This window comes from Pelodiscus sinensis, chromosome 1 (genome assembly GCF_049634645.1).
Source record: "Pelodiscus sinensis isolate JC-2024 chromosome 1, ASM4963464v1, whole genome shotgun sequence".
In the NCBI taxonomy this organism is placed as follows: domain Eukaryota; kingdom Metazoa; phylum Chordata; order Testudines; family Trionychidae; genus Pelodiscus; species Pelodiscus sinensis.
In genome coordinates, this window is record NC_134711.1 from 298,609,563 (window position 1) to 298,633,064 (window position 23,502).

A 23,502-nucleotide genomic window follows, 5' to 3' on the forward strand; every position below is an offset into this window, starting at 1 on the left:
GGCTATGATGGCAGATCTCTCTTACACTATCTTCCACCAGGACAAAATATCCTTTACAATTACAACCTAAATTCCTTCCAAAAATAGTGTTGAAGTTCCATCTAAATTACTGCATCTACCTACCTGTTTTCTGCCTCGAACCACAGGCCTCCCATGTGGACAGGATGATGTCTGCCGTGCACTGGCGTTTTGTCTCCATAGGACTTGCTCCTTTTGCACATCACCAAAACTATATGTGGTGAATGCTCACTGATCTGAGGGCCAAGTCCCCTTCTCCTAATGAATTTACAAATGGGTCTTTGGGTACATCTGCAAAAGCCACACACAGTCCAATGTTCCCATGCCTGATGGAGTCAGAGTGCATTCTGTGCAAGCACAAGCAGCCACACTGGCCTGCCTTGCAGAGGTCTCATGGCAACAGATTTGTAATGCAGCTACCTGAGACCCCATTCACATGTTCATTGCCCACTATGTCATCATATGAGCAGCAGGTACTGAGGCTGCTGTAGGCCAAATTATACTGCGGACTGCATTTCCATGCTGATGACTGCTAGTTGAATGCCCACAGGGAATACATGTAGGGATCATCATTCGAAGAAGAGGAAGTTACTTCCTGTAACTGGAGGTTCTTTGAGAGGTGTAGTCCCTATTTATATTACAGTACCCACCCCCAAGACCTCTGCCACGGTTGAGATTGCACTACAGTAAAAGGGACATTGGTGAGAGATTGACCTGCATAACCTATTATAGCCTCAGCTGAGAGCATGATGGGGTGTCCCTATGCACGTGCAGGTCAACAGACACTGATAAGAAACACTTCTGGACTCAGGTGCATGCCACGCAGGTGCACCAACATATAGAATATAAATAGGGACCACACACCTTGAAGAACCTCCAATTACAGGAAGTAACTTCCTCTTTCATCATGACTTCTCGACTAAGATTGTCAAAACATCTGCAAAGTGGCATTTAGTTCAAAACTAACTCTATGGCTGCAGGAAATTCAAATTAGTTGTGTCAGAACAGATTGTTAGAACATGACGTTGTTTAAAAAGTTAAGTTCTACTTCGGAGAGAAAATTTCAGATGTGTTTGCTTAGTATGTATAAATGATTTATCGTATAAAAAAGTGCATACAGTTGAGAATGCTTGTTGTGCTAGAAGAGTGCCAGCTTGTGAAAGCTGTGTGTGAGGACTATGAAGTGAAGATGAGAGCCTGTAACTCGTCTATATTTTATTATTGTTTAGCATAAAATTGATTTATGTATGCAGTTATTTTTAGATAGTACTTGTAGTATCCTTACCACTTCTTTTGTTCAGGTTTTTCCTTTTCTACTGCCACCCTGTGGTTGTTTATAGTAATCACATGGTTATGTAATGGTCTTAGTGCAAGTGGATAAATAAAGTTGTTGTTGTTGGCATGCTCCCAGCATGCAGCAGCTGGGTGGATGGTTCTCTGGCCTTGTCTGTTTTTTTGTTTTCATGACACAGATCACAAGTTATCTTCTGCAGTATTTTGTTGATTTGTGTACCATCTTTTTGCATAGCAATAATCTACATTCTGGTTTGCCAGATGTTGGAAAATACCACTGATACAATGTTCAGCCTTGTGTCTTTCAGTTACTTTTGCAGTGCACCAGTAGCTTATGGAAGGATCCCCTGATTTACTGATATTACAGCTTGGTTTAATTTTGTTTTCATTTTAAAATCGTCTTAAAATCAGCTTTTAAGGGCAATAGCAAATCCTTCCACTGTGTTTAAAACAAAAAAGTTCATAATAGGGGGATAAGAGAGAAAGAATGCAAACACCTTTTTGTTGCTGCGAATAATGCTATTGTTGCCTATATAGGTAGTTAGATAACTCCTGTCTTTGAAGTATTTTCTACACTATGCGTCCCTTCTCATAGTACCTTTTCTTCCTGACTCTCATTTTGACAGCAGTTCTGGTCCCCATGCAACTTTCAGCTTGCTTCTTGCTATAATGAAAACTAAGCTGGGATCACTTTTGTAATTAAAAGTGAGAGTTGAAAGAACCAGAAGAGCACAGATTGTTGCATGAAGGGCATGTAGGTTAATGGGCAAAGGGAAGGGGCATTAACTGTCTCTCAGCTATTATCTTTCCCCTCTGCTAGCTTATTTGTCTCTCTGACTCCCTCTCTACCTATGTCAAGAGTGGGCAAAAGGGCCTCCATGGCAGATCTGGCCCACAAAGTGGGTTGATCCAGCTCGTGAAGGCCCTGCCACTCCCCTGCCCCCGGGCCAATCAGGGCCTAAGGACTGGGGAGCGTGTGGCGCTTAGAGTCAACTGCCGGGATTGACTCTTAAGCGCCACGTGCCCAAGGGCAGGGAGCGAGAGACTTCGTGTGCTCCCCTACCCCCGGGCCAATCAGGGCTTGGGGGTAGGGAGAGCGTGGCACTTCTAAGCACTGCGCACTCCTTGCAGGACTGGGGCAGGGCGGAAGGAGACTTTGCATGCTTCCCCTGTCCCCAACCCCTGGTGGGGTGGGGGGAGCGGGCAAAGTCTCCTCCCACCGCCAGGGGCCAGGGCACCTAGAGGAAACTGCCAGTTGTTCAGAACAGGTGGTAGTTCTCTCGCAGGGAGGCTGGGGGCAAAGACTTCATGCTCCCCCACCCCAGGCCAATCAGGGTCTGTGGGCAGGGAAGCATGGAAGTGCCCTGGCCGTGCGCCTTCCGCCTTAGGCCCTGCCCCTTCCTGGGCAGCCTGGGGCCACTTCAAAAAATAATTTTTGACCGGGGACCACTTCAGAAATTTTAGAAGTGGCCCCTGGTCAAAAATTATTGCCCACCCTTGCCCTAGGCTGTCTCTGTCCTCTTTCTCATAGGCTGTTTTTCTGGGGCAGCTGGGATACTTTTATTTTTTGTTAATAGTACTTAGAGCCTGTGTTAGGAGCTCTAAACCAACTTCCAGTTTGGCCTAGTTCACTTAAAAGCAGTGCAGCTCCTCCTTGGGCTCCATTTAGCCCTGGTTTTGGGCTGGGAGGGGAGGTAGTTCCCTATTGAAGTGTTAGAAGAGGAGGATAAGAAGTGTTGTTTCAGAAGTAAAATACTGCTTCACCCCCAAGAGCCATGGAACTATTAATTTTGGAGATTATCATCAGTTTGGGCCTGAGCCTGTTCTATCCAATTATTGGGCAGCTCTGAACACTAGATGATCCTTCAGTTAAAATAATAAATAAGCTGAAATGTAAGGCTGCCAGCTCTCTAGTTTCTGAAAACTGACGCCCTTGCTCTGTCTTTTCACCAAGCTTTTGCTCACTCTTCTCTCACCTACTCTTCCCACTGCTCATCCCCTTAGCTCCAGTGTAAGCAGCCCCATGGGATTTGCAGACCCCGCCTCCTCCTGCATGGCCTGCCCAGCAGCTAGGGTTGCCAGATGGTTTCAACAAAAATACCAGACACACATGACATTACCTCACAATCTACATTACATCTTATTTAGAAAATACCGGACATTTATATTTTCTCATTTATATTTTCTCAATTTGTTTCCCGAACAGAAAGCTCAAATACTGGACTGTCCAGTTCAAAACCGGATACCAGGCAACCCTACTAGCAGTCCCTTTCCCTGGACGCTTAGGCAGCTGAAGGCCAGCAAGGAGGGCTCGTGTGTGGCTGGGGGAAGCACAGCCTGGTGGGGCATCTTGTGTTCCTTCCCTCCTGCAGAACATTCTGGGCCCACTAGGGAGCCCCTTTCCCTGCTTGTCGTGAGCTCCCATGCTCTCCTTTGCTGCAGCCCTGCTGACCACGAGCTTCCAAAGGGGCCACATGAGCTGGTGCATGCATGCTGCTATGGGACCGGCTGCTTCAGAGACGGGCGACAGGCAACTCCTTGCTCCCCACCTGCAGTAACTGGACTTTCCAGTCAGGAACCAGAAATTTGAGTGGCTTTAGGACTTCCTATGCTTTCCCTTTAAATACACTTCAAAACATCCTGGCTGTATGGGGAATTGTGTTGTGAGGCAGGGAAAGGGAACAGGAAATGGAGAATTATTGGGATTGGGGAAGGGAAGCAGCCAAGCAGGGAAGATCTTTTCTTTAAGTCCCTGCTATGTTGAAATAAATAAATCAAATATCTCTTAAAAACCAGGAGAGAGGAAAAGAGGAAATCTTATTTCTCCAGTTAAAGAGAAGAGGTGTAATGATTTTTAAATTCTTGGTGGTGGTGGTAAGGTCTAGCTGCATACTTCTGCTAGCAGATCTAGCAGATATTACATTATCGGGTCCAGCTAGCCAATCAAAATGCACCTTTGGTTAAACTTGGCCAGGATCTAATAAAGCATTATGTCATGACAGGGTTTGCATGGCTTGGCTATTGCTGCATTTGCCTTGTGAGTTGAACATCACAAGCAGTGTGCTGTTAGTCTAAAGGGTGACTTACTACTTCTAGTGTGTGAACTTTAAAAAAAAGTTTAAAGCTAATTTTGTGACTTTATCAATGTAATATCCTTTTATGAAAGAAATGTGTCACTATAGCACATTTATTGGACTGACTATAGTGACAAGTATCTGGAGACGGTGGAGATGTAAAAATATTGTGAGCCTCGACTGTTGCAGGAATAAGACAGCTACAGTTCTCTGTAAAAATCTGAAATTTCTCTTGGCTTAAACATAGTAGCAACTGACCAATTTTACTCTGATTCAAATCTTGGAGCTGTTTACAAGTAAGTTTCAGTATACATTCCTGTGATTTCTTAATGTTCCTAGGGAAAGAAAATTCCGCAGGAAGGTGCTGGTGATGGGGAAATTCAGAAATTTGATGGAGCAGGGTACGATAAAGACCTGGTTGAAGCACTGGAAAGGGACATTGTATCAAGAAATCCAAGCATTCATTGGTATGAGGATTTTCTCAGCTAAATTCTTTAGCCAGGTTGGAGGGGAAAGAGCATATCTTCTCATTAAATGGAGGGTTTAACTCTTAAAATGGCAAGCAGCCACAACTTTCCACATAGGGGAAACAAGAGCTTTCCAGTTCTAATTTTGCACTAATTTGAGTGCAGAATAAGACTTTCATTCTTAACCAATATTATGTGCAAAAAATATCCATTACAAGTGCTTCATCAAAAGCCTAAATGCAACCCCAGAGAATGTTAAAAAGTGTTTTGATGACCAACCAAGGATCCTAAAATTAATTTGACATAGGAAAAGAAGGGAAAATGTGGAATTTGTGTTTTGACACAGAATCGTTAGTTTTTGTAATTTGTAAAAAAAAAAAAAATTATATTAATGATCAACTACACTTTACTGAAAGTGTTAGTGTCAGTTATTCAGTGCGCGCCACCTCCCCTCCTTTGTGGCTGATTTTTGGCTGCACTTTAAATTTACAGTGAAATCCTGTTTATCTAATCTAATTGGGACCAGGGCCAGATCCGTTCATCAAAAATTGGGATAATCAGGAGACATGGCAAAGTGCTTTCTAGCCCTTAGGGTACGTCAAGACTACAGGCTTTGTCGACAGAGGTTTTGTCGACAGATGCTGTTGACAAAGCTTCTGTCGACAAAGAGCGTCTAGACTACATCCAGTTCTGTTGACAAAGCAAGCCGCAAAGGACAGTGTAGATGCAATAACGCCTTCTGTCAACAGAACTCTGTCGACAAAAGGCATTATTCCTCATAGAATGATGTTTACCGCCGTCAACAACACTGCTGAGTTCTGTCGACGTTATGTCGACAGAACTCGGTGGTAGTGTAGATGCAGGTATAGCTTTGTCGACAAAAGTCCACTTTTGTCAACAGATCCCTGTAGTCTAGACACACCCTTATTTCTTATTCCTGTTTCTGTCCCAGGCAGCTGGCAGTTCAGTTAATGTGAAGAAGAAAGTGGAAGCTTGGCTAATCAGGGTACTACTGTGTATCAGTAATGTTCAACTGTGTGCTGCAGCGAGGCAATTTTATCCACGGGCAAACTTAGATTTTTTTTCTTTATTAGGTAGTTTTGGTTGTTTTTTTTTATCACAGAAAACTGTGATCCCTGATGATCATGTGAGCTAAACCATTTTTTAATTGAGTACTGTAGTAGCATTAGCAGAAAGTAATTTTTTTTCTGCATGTCACAGGAGAGATTATTTTAAGGCCACAGAATTATAGCATTCTTCTTAGTGGGAACACACTAGCATAATAAAAAGGATAGTTGTAAATAAAAGACTTTTTTCCCTCATCTTTTGTGTCTTAAAAACAAAGTAAGAAATGTGCTTTGTAAATTTGTGCTGGTCTTTCACAGGGATGACATAGCAGATTTGGAAGAAGCCAAGAAATTATTAAGGGAAGCAGTTGTTCTGCCAATGTGGATGCCTGATTTTTTCAAGGGGATCAGAAGGCCTTGGAAGGTGAGGACCACATTCTTGGGAGTGGTCATACATGGTATTTTCATATATGCTAAGCACTCTGTATGTAAACATTTGTGCTCATGTTTCCTTGTATTGATGATATATGTACTATGTATAGCTATAATATTGCATAATTAGAGGATTTACCTAGCATTGCTTGGGTCCTTAACTGAAATAATGTTTTGTTTTTCTTCATTTAAATCATTGCTCTGGGATGAAGCTTGGGATGAGGGGTTCAGCATGCAGGCTGCTCTTGAGAGAGAGGACAAACTCAGCCTTCTCTCACTGCAGCAGCTTGGGGCCAGGTGAGAAGCACCAGTCCATGGCTGCTGCAGCGGTCACAACGTAGGAAGGGGTGCATGTCCCCAGCTGGGGATCAGACAGACACACAGACTGCTGTCCCTTTCTCCACCCCGGCCCCTGCTGTTCTGGTCCCCATCTCTGGCCCCTTGCTGTTCTCCTGTGGTCATTCTATAGCAGGGATGGGGGAACCTAAGGTTTGGGGACTGGATACCCTTCCTGGCTTGCCTGGATCTGGCTCCTGAGGCTCAGCGCTCCTCTTCCCCAACCCTTCTGCTGCCTCTCCTCCCCCCAGGGCTGGAGCACACACAATCTACTGGTGTTCTGGGATGCGAGGGGAATGTGGCCTTAGTTGGGGGCCACATCAGTGAGGGGTTTTTTTTTTTTTTTGCTTCTCATTGTGTGCGGCCCCCGACTGCTTTGTCTGTGGGTCAGCAACCCCTGACCCAAAAAGGTTCCCCATCCCATTCTACAGCAAAACTGTCCCTGCCAGCAAACCTCTCCCTTCCTGTTTTATGAGAAACAATCACATTCAAAGCCAGACCCGTTGTCGTGGCACAACCAAACCCTGACTTTCCTTTTGACGTGTGATAGGAGGAAGCTGCATACCAAATTTGGTGGTCCTAGCGCTTATCATTTAGGAGGAATTCTTGAACAAACAGACTCGCAGACGGAGGGATGGACAGATACACACACAGACTTTCTCAAATATATAGTAGGTAGCAGTCGTGGATTATCTCATGGATCGCTGGGTCCCTAGCCAATTTGGGACCCCATAAAATCTCCTGCCACTGCAGCCCCAAAGCTGGAGTAACGGCAGGGGGATAGAGTGTCTCCAGTCTTGGTGCTGCAACTGTGGGTTGTGGTGGGAAGGAGCAGGTGGCAGGTGGGGCCATGGGAAAAGGGGTATGGTGGGTGGAATGGGGCGAAGCTACTGGAGAAGTGGTGGGCAGGATTGTGGGTGGAACCAGGAAAGGGCAGGATGAGGCAGGGCCTCAGGTGGAAGGGTGAGGCACGGCCACAATTCTGGTACCAGGTAGGGATGTGAAGGAGCGATTAATTTGCTAGTTGAGTAGTCGATGAACCCACATTTGTTAAGAAATTAACCATCCTTGCTAAATAAATGTGTATTTTAGGCTAATACTCAGAAGCAGATTCATGTCTCCTGGGGGCCCTGGGCCAAAGCTAGTGGGAGGGCCCTGGTACTAGGGATGTAACGGACTAGTCGACTAGCTGACTATCCAATAAGCAACAGGATAGTCGACTAGTCTCTCCCTCCCCCATCTCACCTCCCCCTCCCCCTGCTGCTTCCACGTGGTGTGCCAGCTTTGAAATGCACAAGAGTTCCCACCAGGGGCTCTTGTGCATTTCAAAGCAGTAGTGTGCATGGAACCTGGGGGCAGTGGGGTAGAGTCCTCTACTTGCCTCAGGCTCTATGCTATGCTTCCTCTTTGAAATACACAAAAGCCCCCTGCTGGGGACTCTTGTACTTTTCAAAGCTGAGTCCCCAACTAATCCTGGGCTCCAAGCAGCACTGCTGCTTTGAAATGCCGTGTGGAGCCCAAGGTCAATCCTCAGCTGATCCCGGGCTCTACCTGGCATTTCAAAATGGCAGTGCCACAGAGCTTGGGTTCAGCTGAAGAGTCCCCAGCTGATCCTGGGCTCCCCACAGCATTCAAAGTGGCAGTGCTGCACGGAGCAGCTTACTACAGACTCCATGCAGCACTGCTGCTTTTAAATACCCCCCCTTCTTCCCTTCATCTTGCTGCCTCTCTCTGATGGGTAGCAGCGGGGGAGGGGATAGAGACTAGTCGACTATCTTGTTGACTATCCTGTAAGCATTTTCTTATTGAATAGTCGACTAGTCCTTTGCATCCCTAGTACTAGGGCCCTCCCCCTGGCTTTGGCCCAGGGCCCCAAGAGACATGGATCTGCTTCTGAGTAATAGCCTAAAATACACATTTATTTAGCAAGGATGGTTAATTTCTTAACAAATGTGGGATTGATCCAGAGTAGCTGAGACAACTTAAAAAAAAATGTCGAGGAAGCATAAAATGACCTAGCTTCTGGCATAGGACTGATTGTTCCTTATTCAGGGTATGACTTGTGAGGACACAGTTGTGTGCTTGTCCCTTCATTGAGTTAGTCCTGATGATGAAGTCCAGGAAGATATTTCCTATTGAATATCTCCTCTCTGGCTCTGATTCAGCAAAACACTTAAGCATGTGGTTAATGTTAAATGTGTGAGCAGTCCTACTTGAACAACCTTCTCAGGCATTTCATCATCTGCCCAATTCCCCCCACTCCCTGCTGCTAAATACCTAACCAGTTACTAGTTTAAGGTGGGATTGTGGCTTCCCTTTTACAGCCGGAGTGCTGCTTCTTCCCTTTGATCTGCAAGAAGCTGACAATGTGTTAACCCTCTCTGAGCAGGCTAGTGTTTCTGAGGCCCTTCACATGCTAACGGGGCCCTTCTTCTCTCCTGAACCCAGCAGTGCCTGCACTGTGGAAGCCATTTTGGAGGATGTAGTAATCACTGCTCTAGAATGCCCTTGCCTTGGCACTTGGCAGATAACTCCCATTTTGGTCAGTGCTCCTTTGCACCCAGCTAATAAGTAACATGGCTCTGGCTGCAGGAGCCACATGCTAGCCCTTGAGGTTTTCACTTGTGGAAATGAGATGGTTACAAACATGGATTCCAATTCTTCCAAGTTTTGCCTCTTCGCTATTCAGTTGCAAATGTGAACTGATTTCCTAAGAGCCCATTATGTACTTTCAGTCTCTGCATTTTACTGGTGACTTGTAAAGATGTGACTCTTATTTAATTTGTTTTGACACAGAGCTTTGTGTGTTCTCCCTCCCTGTAACTGTACTGCAGTGGTGAAAAACCTTGAAGAGAGGGTTGCTTCTTGCTCTGATCAGTTGCAGCAGCACTTGATCCTGGCATTCAGGGCCACAGTTCAGAGAAAGAGCAGCCAGATCTTCTCTTGGATGTTTTAGACCCTCCTCAGAACAATCCCAAGTCTGCCTGTGTTTATCAAATGATGTGCAGCATGAAAAGGTTGGTACTCTTCCTGACTAACTATAGGTGCCCTGTTTCTGCAGCCATCACTTTCTGAACATCCAAGAGCGGCTATTTCCTTTCTCTGACCTACCTCTGTGCCAAGAAGGTCCTTTCTTTAGATAGGTATCCCACTGCTCCACTAGTGATAGTTGTAACAACAAGAAATAACCCTGTGACTCTCTGCAGTCCATTTTAGCTTCTTGAAAAACACTGGATTAACTGAGCCCAAGAGGAAGAATAAAGAAGGCTTTGTGTTTGCAAAGAATTTTAACTGGGCAGTAACTTCCAGGTTCATAGTTGGTATAGAGATAAAGCAGCTTGTACTTCATGTTCTTCCTTCCAACCTTGTGCATCTGGTTAGCGCGGGGTTCTCAGCTGGAGGATCATGATGACCCACCAGGGGATTGTGAGGTTATTACATGGGGGGTAGCAAGCTGTTAGTCTCCAGCTCCAAACCCCACTTCAGCATTTATAATATTATTAAATAAAAAAAGTATTTTTAATTTATAACGGAGTGGCACTCAGAGGTTGGCTGTGTGAAAGGGGTCACCAATACAAATGTTTGAGATCCAATGAGTTATCCTTAGCTAGATATTCAGGCTCACGTTGTGCATTGATCCTTACATTTTATGCATCCCAGTTGGTATCATTCTCCCACTGCTTTGTGCTTTATGAGATCATTCACGCTTGTGCAAGGTGGATGTAAAATGCTACCATTCTCATTTTGTAATGTTACACCCCTTTTACGCAAGGAAAAGTGGTGAGCCAAGGTGTGAGACAGTGAGCAGTTAGACCCCTGGAATTCACTGGGGTTAAATAAGGGTATTATTCAAGGTAGAGCTTTGCCCCCTGTATGGCTATTAAGATTGAAGCCTTATCCACAGTGAGCTTTTAGCCTTCAGTGTAGCCACACTGGTGTAAACCCCTAATGTGAACACAACTTTCCTAATTCAAATCACATTGTACCAGTGCTTGTTTAGCTCTGCCTCAATCCAAGTTCTTTCTGCCCAGATGCAAATCAAGTTGCATTGTGTAAACCATGTGGTTAACAGATTTAAACTCCAGAAGGATTCATTAAATAATCTAGTCTGATCTCCTGTATCTTTATACACACAGTGCATCCTCACTGTGTTGAAGGGTCTTAGCCAGGATTGGGCAAGATGCGGCCTGATCCAGCCCACGGATGCTTTCTATTTATATCCTGCTGCCCGTGCAACTAAATTTACAGGCAGCAGGATCCTATTTAAATGGCTCCCAGTTGTGGCACTTCTCTGGCTGGAGCTGCAACCCTTTTTAATAGCAGCAGCAACCCTGGGAAGCTGTCAGGCAACATTGTAGCAGCAGGGCTGGGAGCTCTTTGCTGTGCTTTTATTTCAAAGCCTCTGGGCCCTAAATAACTCTGGGGGGAGGCTAGTCCCAGCCCCACCCCTTCCTCCCAAGGCCCTGGCCCTTCTAGGTGTGGAGTCATAACATTCATTGAGTGGCCTCCCTGCGAAAATTATTGCCCACCCCTGGTCTAAGCCATTTGTTTGTTATAGCAAAAGAGAATTCTTCCAGTCTTATGGCTGTGGCAGGGGCTGTGAGCTCCTCCAGCCCAGCAGCTGCAGCAGGGCTTTGGTGGGGGATCCAAGGACCAGGATTATTATAGCCCAAGTTCATTATTGTAAAGGGTGTAATAGTGAGGTGTATTGTACAGGCCAGGGAATTTGATCTAGTTATCCACGTGTACATTAGTATTGCTGTAAGGGTTTAATTACCCTGGAACGTTGGCCCCTGCTGCAGATAATGCCTGAATGAACTTGCAGAACAGGAGTCTATTTACCTCCTATAGTTGCTGCATTGGCACTTAGGAAAACTTGGGCATCCTTATCAAGGAAAGAGAGTTGTCAGCCCTCTGGAAGGAATATGAACATTTGTAATTTAATTTACTGATTAATGTGTATGTGAGCTTGCAATAGCGAAGTGTTAAATGGTAATAAAGGTATTAACGATTAATGGAAAATGTAGGCACAGAGTGGCTAAGGTACTTGATGAATATGGGGGAAAACATTTTTGAATAATTGTATTCCCGGTTGATTTGTTTTTATAGATTCTTCTGTGTCATTCATTGTGCTCCTTGCGGTAAATTTTGTGTTGAACAGACACAATTTAATTTGCCGCATGGATCATGTTTAACAGATATTGTAGTGGTATTTTATGTAAGAGATTAATTGCAAAGCACATTATGATGTGCAAATCTAATTCCATCTAATTTGATTCCCCTTGAAACACAGTATGACTTTACCTTAGTAAGGTCTTGTTAGCATGTAATCAGATCTTGCACTTGTAAAAGAAAGCAGCTCAGAAACCTTATTCTTGGCAGCAGAGCACTTAGTGTCTCTATATTATTTTTCCCCCTGAATCTTGCTGAGTGGAGAAAACACTGTCTTCCATCTCCTGACTGGGGGTGCGGAAAGGAGGAGCTGATTTGGAATTTAAAAGTGTCTGGACTAATTTTATTTTAATTATTTAATGACCAAGAATTACTCCACTCCCCCCCCTCCCCACTACAGAAGGGGAAATGATTGTTACCACCACTCATTTTCAGGAGACCATGCCATGAAGGGTCATTTCAAAACTAATGCCTCTCTTCCAAGGGATAATTAGCAAGCCCCAGCAAGCCCCATTTGGGCCCTGAAAATGGAAACATTGTTTCTCCATGCATAATGTCTTTTACACTTCGGTGAATAAACAGGCACTGATGTAGAGGAGACTAGTGCTCTCCAACCTTGTCTTCTTTTACCTGAATGGCAGATGGAAGGGTGCTCAGGCTACCAATGTTCCCTGTAAGCTCTGTGCTTGTGCAGCCACTCAGGAGATATTCAGATGCTGCCCAGCTGATTAGCAGAGCATCTACCGCTGGGTTTTTGTCTCTCCTGGTGGTGCACATTCACACATGTCTCAGTGCACATAAAAATGTATTCTGACCAGAAAAAAGATCCCAGACATGGATGGAAAAGATTAGTGGGAACATTGCAGGCCACTAACCATGGGACTTGGTATAACTGCATTCATTTCTCTGCTGTGCCTTGGACTTCTTGTGTGATCTTGGGTAAGTCACTTAGCTTCTCTGTGCCTCAATTTTTTCTCTGTACAGTTAGGATAATAGTCCTTCCTTGCCTGATAGGGATCTGTAAGGATAAATAAAGTAGCTTTTGAGATGCTCAGATGCTGTGGTAATGGGGCTATGTAAGTACCTTATTTCTATATATATTTTAGATATTGTTGCTGTCTGCAAGTCTGTTTGTTGAAGAACTCCTCCTAAACTGTAAGAGGTAGGACCATCAAATTTGGCAGGCAGCTTCCTCTTATCATAACTTAAAGCAAGGTCAGGGTTTGGTTGCACCAGGAAAATGGGATATGCCTGGAATTCGATCGTTTTCCATAACATGGAAAGGCACTCCCTGGGTCTGCCTGTGACGGGGGAGAGGAAGTTGTGCGCAGGCTGGCCAGCTCCACAGCTTTATCGGGCAGCCTGGTGGAGTGGGGAGCGTGGGTGGTACCTCCTGCAGCAGGGGCCAGGGCTGCAGTGCTTCTGGGAGCAGCCTCGCCACTAAGAGAGTGACCACCTAGGGATGGGGTTCACTATCTTGACTGCCCCAAGGTCCTATCCCCCTGTCCTCTGCCCCAGTGCCAGACGCCGGGAGGGGGGGGAGAGGGAGCTCTGCCGCTACGGCCTAGCAGTGCAGCCCTGGCCCCTGCTGCAGGAACTCCAGCCTGTGTCCCCTGGTACTGCCAGGCTGCCCCATACAGCTTTGGGGCTGTCCAGACCACACACAGTTCCCCTCTCCACTCTGGGTAGGCCTGGGGAGCGCCAGCGAGAGGCCTGCACTAAGGATGTTAAGGACTAGTCAAATAGTTGACTATCCGATAAGCAAATGATTATCGGATAGTCGAGTTGATTAGTCGATCTCCCCCCCCCCCCCCCCCCCCGCTGCCTCTATCAAATAGAAGCAGCAAAGGGTGGGGAGGGGGTACTTCAAAGTGGCAGTGCCACACAGAGCTGACCCTGGGCTCCCGGGATCAGCTGTGCGGCGCTGTCCCTTTGAAATGCCGCGGTGGCGTTTGTGTGGAGCCCAGGGTCAGCGGGGGAGCCCCCAGCTGATTCCGGGTTCCAGTGCAGTGCGCAGAGCCTTGGGGTCAATTGGGGAGTCCCCACCTGATCCCGGGTTCTGGGGAAATGCCACCTGACCTGGGCTCCATGTGGCATTTCAAAGTGGCAGCACAGCATGGAGCCCGGGGTCAGCTGGGGACTCTGAGTTCCCCGCTGACCCCAGAATTCATGAGGGCGCTTCTGCTTTGAAATGCACAAAAGTCCCCACTGGGACTTCCCGCCCTGGCCTGAACACAGAGTTCCGCATTCCTCCTTCGAAATGTACAAGAGCCCCAGTGGGGCTATCAATTAATTGAGTAGTTGATGGAAATTCCATTGACTACTTGACTAGTAAATTACTCGCTATTTAACATCCTTAGCCTGCACAGCTAGCCACCCTGCCCCTAGTCCCCACACTCTGGTCCCGAGCAATGCTGGATAAGTCTTCTAGTAAAGAATAAATGACATAAAAAACTCATACAAACAAGGGATGGTTTTAGTGAAATGAGTGTTTAGAAACAAAATTCCGACTCATGAATAAGGGCAGAGTTATGTTTTTGAACAATTGAAATGCAGACCTTGGGTCAAATTTAGACCTAGTGATTATAGTGGATTAGTATTTTTGCTTGCATCAGGGCTGAATTCAGGATCTCCTCTTGTCATGTATTTATTATTCTGTATTGAATTTTAGGGTGTTCTGATGGTTGGCCCCCCTGGGACTGGCAAAACCATGCTAGCAAAAGCTGTTGCTACAGAATGTGGAACAACATTCTTCAATGTTTCTTCCTCCACTCTGACATCAAAATACAGGGGCGAGTCAGAAAAGCTAGTACGCCTGTTGTTTGAAATGGTAAGACCTTGCTGGTTTATCTAGCCCCCTCAAAGCATGTTGTTGCATGATTGAGTTCATTATCTTTTCCAGTGGATGGGTGTGCCTGTTTTTGCATTAGACCATTTTTGATGTATTTTTGAGGACTGCGGAGTACATGACCTTTGTTTCTAGAAGCAAAATGTGTTTTATCAGTTTTCTCTATTCCAAGCTAAATGTCGGGTTCATGAAAATCTAGGGCCACATCCTGAACTGCAGCTGAAAAGTTCTTAGTGCAGTTTCTGGGTTGAACTTGTGTACATGCAGGCATGCCATTTATCCTCTCTTCATCCTTATTTGCTTCTGCACTTCCAAGAGGGTGCCCATTAAAACACCTTGGCTATGTCTATACTGCAGCCTTCTTCCACAAAAGCTTATGCAAATGAAGCACAGAGGAGGGTATTGTGCAAAAAAGAGCTGTCTACGCAGCTCCTTTTTGCACAAAAGCCTCTTGCACAAAAACGGCTGCTAATTAATTATGCAAATAAAACATGGCAATATTCTACTTTGCGCTTCATTTGTATAAGCTTTTGCGGAAGAAGGCTGCAGTATAGACGTAGCTCTTGTGATTTTTAAATCGAGTGGAAACTGAATCTCCCTTCCACTCCAAACCTTTGCCTTCACAAGAAGCACAATATGTATGTTAGCGGCGAGGAGTCCTGTGGCACCTTATAGACTAACCGAAATGTTGGAGCATAAGCTTTCGTGGGCAAAGACCCACTTCGTCAGATGCATGTAGTGGAAATTTCCAGAGGCAGGTATAAATATACAGGCCAGAATCAGGCTAGAGATGACGAGGTGGATCCAATCAGGGAGGATGAGGCCCACTTCTAGTAGCTGATCTGGAGGTGTGAACACCAAGAGAGGAGAAGCTGCTTTTGTAGTTAGCTAGCCATTCACAGTCTCTGTCAAATCCTGAGTTGAATGTGTATATTACAAACTAGCAGAACCCAGGTGTGATGAATGAACTACATCAATGACATTAACATAGCATATTTTACTGGAAATACTTTTCTCTTACATATTACTTTAAGAAATGAACATAGCTAATACTTATGTACTTTTTCCTATCATAGGGAAAGGATCTCATAGTTGTAGTTTGTGACACACTTAACAGAAGAGTCCAGCAAATGCCTATGATCAGGCGCTACTAAAAGCTAATTTGTGGCCCATTTGGGACTCTGGGGGCCCAATTGGGGTTCTGGGGGAGCCGGGGGAACTGATTTTGAGATATAACCAATCCAGTTATTTAAATTAGGAAATCAGTAGTACCCGTTCAAAATTTGGTGTTTCTAGCTCTTGCCATTTTGGCGATCTTTCAGGACAAACTAACTAACTTTTGGAAATATTTGTGAGATAGTGTATTTTGAGTGTTCCCCCACCTCATTTGCAGGATCAAGGCCTAAGAAAACAAAGGCCAGCTAAAGAGTAACTACTATCAGTTCTCATCCTTAAAGGAAACCTGCACAACACTTTTTCCAAAGATGAGCCAGAGAGCTTGTGACGTGCGCAGGATACAGCCTGGACTGAGGAGTATCTGTGTCACTCATGCCCACTAATCTGGGGTGCCCTTTACTCTGCTTTGCTGCTGTAGCCTCTCATCTAGGCTACTCCAGCACGCGAGTCACTATCAGCTATGTCTCTGTGTGTATGTGTGTGCGTGTGCTGCAGGGTGACTCAGCTCACTCCCAGTTTTGGATGCCTTTCCCCCACCTCCAAATATGTCCTGCATTGCCCAGACCTCTCCTGGACAGTATAAGTCCCTTATTATTTTTATGATAACTTACCCACTTGGTATTTCAAATAGTTCTTCACACACTTTACTTTAAACATGATGGATTAGTTAAAACAGTAAAACAATGTTATTTACTACAAAGAGAGATGTTTAAGTGACTACAAGTAACGAATCATAAGTAAGAAGTGGTTACAAGAAAAATAAAGATAAAAACCCAATTAGTGCCTTATCAATGTTAAATGCAAACGTGTTCTCACCACAGGCTCTCAGCAGTATTATTGGCCAAACTTCTTAGGTCAGGATCTCTTATTCTTTTTAATGGCTGCTTCCTTTGTCCTATCTCATGCAAAGAATTGATGGGAATTGGGCAGGATGAGGGGGGTGCTTTGGGGTATTTGTCCCCCTTTTCTATAGTGTCATCTCCACTTTGGAAAACAATTCCAGACGAGATCCAGGAGATTGAGAGTCTACAGAAAGGGATCTTCCTGGCTGCTCTTCCTTATCCGTTGGAGCTTTTTTGGTTTTCTTTCCTGCTTGATGACTTTATTTACTGCTTAAATGCAGATGAAGCAGAGCAAATTCTTCTGTTTGAGACAGACCAGTTTGTCCGTCTCCATTTGGAACATGTTAATAATATCATACAGAGAAATCTTATAACTTCACATAGTGTATTGCCATTTTATCAGGACAATATTGATGAGCAAATTGAGTCTTAGATGATACCTTACAAGGCATACTTTGTACAGAAATTATTACAACAGTGTGTAGGGTGCGACTATAGGTAAATTCTGTCTCAGAGCTTAAATTGATGACTTTGCTAGACACTGAAAATCATGGACTGAACAGAGACAGTGGGATTTATGGTTTATTACAACAATCTATAGACCACTAACCCTCAGCCCCTTTTTGTTCTATGTCTGCAGAGGTGTTACATGGCACTCTACTTTGAATGGTCCCATATAATATATGCTAACTACTTATGCTAACCAATTTGTTCCACCTTGTATTTAGCTGTGCTACTCAGAGTACCTTCCCCACAGACCCAAAGAGCAGTGTGTGTGGCTCAGAAGCTTCTCTCTCACCAATGGAAGTCAGTCCAATAAAAGAGATCACCTCATCCACCCTGTCTCTCTAATATCCTGAGACTGACATAGCTAGAACTATCTGCATACAAGAAAACAAGTAACACATTAAAGGCTTCTGCATGTGCTTAACTTTCGGCACTGTTAAAGGTACTTTTAACGTCAGTGGTGCTCATGTATGTGTGTGTAAGTAAAGTTAGGCACATGTGGAAGTGGTTGCAAGGTCAAGATCTTAGATGAGTTTTTCTGAGACTGGGACGTGTCTTTCAATATATTTATTTAGCCTCTAACATAATAGGGGCTGAAGCCTAGTTGGGGTTTTTGCTTGCTACAGCAATCTAAGTAATTGTATTTTCACTTCAATAAAGGCAAGATTTTATGCTCCAACAACAATCTTCATTGATGAAATAGATTCCATCTGCAGCCGCAGAGGCACTTCTGATGAACATGAAGCAAGTCGCAGAGTCAAATCGGAGCTGCTTGTTCAGATGGACGGTAATTGGTGTTTTGATATCTCAAAGTTGAGCTCTGTTTCTTGTCTGGCTTTGTGAAGTGCTTTGTAGACACTTCATTAATCAGAAATGAGGAGAGCTGGTAGAAAAAGCCCTTTTTTATGTGGGGGGGAAACTTCTCTAAAGTGCTCAAAATGGGCCCCTCTTTTGGGTAATGAAGAGTGTCCAGATTATCTAATTTTTAAAATTTATATCTTTATAAGCATGCCATTGCTGCAGAAAATTTGTTCTTATAAAAGCCATTTTCAATAAACTAATTTGAAAGATGGAGGCTGCTCTAGGAGGAGCTTGTTATGAACATTCATGCAGTTTAACAAACATGTTTGTATGTGGTGCAGTACTTAGGATAGTTTTGCAATGCAAAGCTGTGAACAAATGCCTTCTTAGAGTCTCCCATTCAGGATCTTTTTGGATTTAACTAGACCAGGTCTTGCATTGACAACTAGTATCATTTTGACAATAAGATTTATCATTGGACCGCTGTTTTCTGTATATGTACCATTTAACACCATTAACAAAGGAATATTTGTGGTACAGGGGTTGACTCCCACCTCCCTGTTGTTGCTGTTAGTCATTGTAGGGTTGCACCAATGTTTTCTCTAATCTTTTTTTATCCGTGTGCAGATTTTTTCCATTCATGTGTGGCATAAATGTATGTGCTCTGAGGCATGTGTGAATGTGCACCACCAGAAGAAACACAAAACTTAGCTGTGGGTGCTCTACTAAGCAGCTGGGCAGCATTTGAATTTCTCCTGAGAGACCACATTAGCGCACAGCTTACAGGGAACACTATGTGGCACCTCCAAATGTGTAGGCACTTGAGGCAGGTTAAGGTTTCATAGTCTTGGATCTAAACAAATGGAGGGCTCCTTCCAATCCCTTCTACCTGCAGCTCTGGCCCGGTTCCATCCACTCCATCTGCAGGCCCTGCACTTGTTCCATCCAGTGTCCCTCTCATTCCACCCCCACTCTTTACTGCAGCCCAAGATCGGAGACACTTTGTCCCCCTACCAGAGCCCCAGGCTGCAGTGGGGAGTGAGAGTTTCCCCAGCCCTGAGGCTATGGCAGGTATTGAGAGTTCTTCCAGTCCCAGGGCTGCAGCAGGAGTCCTGGTGCTGGGGTCAGCTCCTCCCTTCCACACCACGTGCTTCTGTGAGGGACCAGGGTCAGTGTCCTGCGGCTACTACTGCCCACCTGGTGCTTCTGCTGGAGAGTGGGGCAGGAGAACTTCCTCACCATCCCTTGGCTTCTGCCTGGGATAGGCCTTCCCCTGCTGTCCCATGGCGTCTGCCCAGGAGTTGTTGGAGTGCCACCTGCCTGGTGCTGCTGCCATCAAGGGTAGAGATGCTTCCCCCACCCTCCCTGCCCAGCTCTGAGGCCTAGGAGCTGGATTTGTATGTGGGGGCAGGGTGTGCCTTCCAAGCACTGCTGTCTGGGTGAGGGGTCATAGAATCCTAGGGCTGCAAGAGACCTCAGGAGGTCATCGAGTCCTGCCCCGTGCCCAAAGCAGGACCACCCCCAACTAAATCATCCCAGCCAGGGCTTTGTCAAGCTGAGACTTAAACACCTCTAGGGATAGAGATTCCCCTACCTCCCTAGGTAACCTACTCCAGTACTTCACTACCCTCCCAGTGAAATAGTGTTTCCTAATATCCAACCTAAATCACCCCTACTGTAACTTGAGACCATTGCTCCTTGTTCTGCCATCTCTCACTACAGAGAACAGCCTCTCTCAAATTTCTTTGGAACTTCCCTTCAGGAAGTTAAGGCTGCTATCAAATCCCCCTCACTCTTCTCTTCTGCAAACTAAATAAGCCCAAATCTCTCAGCCTCTCCTCATAAGTCATGTGCTCTAGCCCCCTAATCATTCTGGTTGCCTCCGCTGGACGCTCTCCAATGCGTCCACATCCTTTCTATAGTGGGGGGCCCAGAACTGGACACACTATTCCAGACGTGGCCTCATCAGAGCCGAATAAAGGGGAATAATAATTTCTCTAGATCTGCTGGAAATGCTCCTCCTAATGCACCCTAATATGCCATTAGGCTTCTTAGCTACAAGGGCACACTGCTGACTCATATCCAGCTTCTCATCACTGTAATATCCAGGTCCTTTTCTGCAGAACTTCTGCTTAGCCAGTCTGTCCCCAGCCTGTAACAGTACTTGGGATTCTTTTGTCTCTGCACTTGTCCTTGTTGAACCTCATCAGATTTCTTTTGGCTCACTCCTCCAATTTGTCTAGGTCACTTTGGACCCTATCGCTGTCCTCCAGCATATCTATCTCTCCCCCTAGTTTAGTGCCATCTGCAAACTTGCTGAGGGTACAATCCATCCCCTCATCCAAGTCATTAATAAAGCTGTTGAACAAAACTAGCCCTAGAAACAATCCTTGGAGCACTCTGCTTGAAACCAATCATCAACCTGACCTCAAGCCATTGGGCAGTTTTCCCTGCCTCCAGTGCACTGTGGCCAGGTGTTCGGGGCCCTCAGGCACAGGCCCTTTTGGCTCAGTAGCTAATTTGTGAGTGGGTGCAGTATAGAAAATGCAGGAACAACAGCTTGCCCGGAGAGAATCAGTGTCTTTTGTAATCTTAACTGCTTGGGTTGCAGGGGGACCAAAAGTGTTTTACCATCTCATGAGTGGCCAGTATGGAATGAGATGGTAGGTTCGTTTCAGTTCACAGTGGACATGTGTCCACACGTCACAAAACGATCTTGACGGCATTCTGTCCATGGCTGAGAACTGGAGTCAGGCGGAACCAGTTGCCCTCCTTTCTCTAGAACAGGGGTGGACAATAATTTTTAAAGGAGGCCACTTCAAAAATTTCGAAATGGCTCTTGGGCTGGGCCTTGGATTGAAGGGATGGGGTCAGCGGACTTTTCATGCTCCCCCCCCCTCCGCCCACAGACCCTGATTGGCCTGGGGGCGGGGGAGTGTGTGAAGTCTTTGCCTCCTGCCCCTAGGACCTAGAGAGACTTGCCAGCTGTTTTGAACAGCTGGATGTTCCCTCTGGTGCTGCGCACTCCTGGCAGTGGGAAGAGACTTCACATGCTGACCCATCCCAAGTCTCGATTGGCCTGGGGGTAGGGGAAGCAGCAGGGCAGCTGTGAGCCGGATCAGCGCACTTGATGGGCTGGATCCAGCCTGCAGAGGCTCTATTGCTGACTCCAAAGCAGGGTTGTGGGAATGTTGGCAGAGAGGTGTAGAGAAGCTTGCACTGCTGCTGCCGTGCTGTGCCCATGTATCCTTCTCCAGGCTTGTCAGGCTCCTTAACAAACATGGTATTTGCTGAGATCATTAAAACGACTCTTTCATACACTATTGGACTTGCAGGAGTAGGTGGTGCGTTGGAAAACGATGACCCTTCCAAAATGGTTATGGTGCTGGCTGCTACAAACTTTCCCTGGGACATTGATGAAGCATTGCGCAGAAGATTAGAGAAACGGATTTATATTCCTTTGCCAACGGGTACGACTGCTACAAGCATTTTTCATTAATTTTGTTTTTCCTAGCAAACTTGTTCTCCACTGTATCTCTTAGGATTGTTAAGACCAAGGATATTTCTGTTCTAAATATTGCATTTTGGAGGTTAATAACTTGACTGTTTGCTTTCTTTAAAAAAATTGCTTGGAGCTCAGAAACAATGAGCTGTGGTATTTCATTGCAGACCCATTGATGGGTTCTTACGTTTTGAAATCAAATTAGTTTTTATGAGCCTGGAATTATTTTAAATGTTGCAGTCAGTCCTTGAGTGATCATCAAAAGCAGCCTTTGACGTTTTATAAGAAATATTGCAAATGTATTCCTATGCCCTTACAGATGAATGCAGAGAAATGGATCCATGAATTATCACTTCCAGGCTTAGCACATTGTAAATCATCACTTGCCAGCCTTTATGCATAGACTTCAAGTCACCCAAACTGTAGCCATCTGATTGCTTTCCAGCTCAAGCTGGCTTGGCTTGTATTGTCAATCCTGGCTGTCACTCGTATACCCTAAGAATCTTGAAATTAATATCACTTGAAGGGTGTATAGCTTTGTTTCTTCTTGGTACCATGGATGCCTTTTATCGCTGCATGAGCATCCAAGATAACAAGTGTCTTCATGGTGACAGCAATTGTGATTGAGTTTAACAGGTGTAAGGATGATGTTAAAGGTACACAGCTTATCTTTGCAGCTCATGGACAGTAATAGCTCATAACGGGATGACTGACTTTATCGCCAACTAGTCTAAAATTCTATCAACTTGCTTGTTTTCAGTTGAACAAGATTAGCTTGTGATGTAACTTAATATGCCCCATGCTTCTTACACAGGGTGGATTGCCACTAGTTGTGAGTATACATTATATCATCTCTTTCTGCATATGAGGAAATTAAGATCTGTGTATCTCCAGAGCTATGTCTACAATGCAATGCTATTTTGGGATGCTGGAGTATCCCAAAATAGCTATCCCGTATCTTAACAGCAGACCTTTTATTTCAGGCTCGCTATTCTGATGTCCCTGTAAACCTCATTCCATGAGGAGAAAGGGACATTTCGGTTATTTTGAAATTTGATGCTGTGTAAATAAGCTGAAATAAACTTTTGAAATAAGATATGCAATTTGTGTAGCTCAAATTGTGTATCTTATTTCGAACTACAGTGCAGTGTAGATGTAGCCCAGATGATCTGTTTACACTGATGCTTTGTAGTTTGAGATCACAGGGATTTCAGTTGGGAAAAGTTTAAACAACACAAATAAACTATAGGATCTGGTGTAGTGCGAATTGTATAATGTGGTGTTTGTAAAAAGACATAAGACCTTGGGAAAAATTAGCAAAATATTCTGGTTTTAAGAAACAATTTGCATGTGTGCTATGTATGCATCCTGCCGTGTTCTGGAAATAATAAATAACCATTCTAAAGAAAATGTCTTCTAAAGAAAATGTCCTTTCTGGGACATAAGTAATTTGTAAGGCACTTAAATACTATAGGAGCATAAATATTTATTTTTTCACTGTTCTCTGTTAGTCAGCAGGGACACAAGGGTTTTGTTCTTACAATTTTATCTGCTCATCTCGGTGCGTCCCCCCTCAAAATGGTCATCCTCTGTTTTTAAGGCATCAGAACTAGTTACTGTAGAAATGAAGATGCTGATGTAATGTAAATTTTCCCTTGCGATACAAAACTGAAAAGAAACCCCCTCTCGCTTTTCACCCCAGCCCTTCAAAATAACACAAAGGGGCAAATGGTCAAGTGTGGGTTCCCAAATCATGAATGTAGGACTTGCATTTGCACATGCTGTGTGTGCAGAAAGGGTAAATTGTTTGTGTAAATGGGTACTTATTTAGTCCGTTACCATGCCGTGCACACTGCACCTGTGTTTTGAAAATTGGCCAATGCAATTAATTTCTAAATATAATTTCTCTGTTTTCTGTTGGGCCCCAGTTCAGCAAAGCACTTAAGCATGTATTAAAAGTTTAGCAT

General features: G+C 44.8%; 1 protein-coding gene across 2 annotated transcripts in view; it reads left to right on the forward strand.

Moving 5' to 3' along the window:
• KATNAL1 (katanin catalytic subunit A1 like 1) overlaps window positions 1-23,502 on the forward strand; it is a 47,072-nt gene that overhangs the window by 17,891 nt on the left and 5,679 nt on the right. For both annotated transcript variants that reach the window (XM_075919206.1, XM_075919207.1), the window contains exons 5-9: window positions 4,725-4,852; window positions 6,238-6,343; window positions 14,531-14,689; window positions 17,893-18,019; window positions 21,369-21,503. In XM_075919206.1, the coding sequence (XP_075775321.1) occupies window positions 4,725-4,852; window positions 6,238-6,343; window positions 14,531-14,689; window positions 17,893-18,019; window positions 21,369-21,503 (655 nt within the window). The remainder of the gene's footprint in view (window positions 1-4,724; window positions 4,853-6,237; window positions 6,344-14,530; window positions 14,690-17,892; window positions 18,020-21,368; window positions 21,504-23,502) is intronic.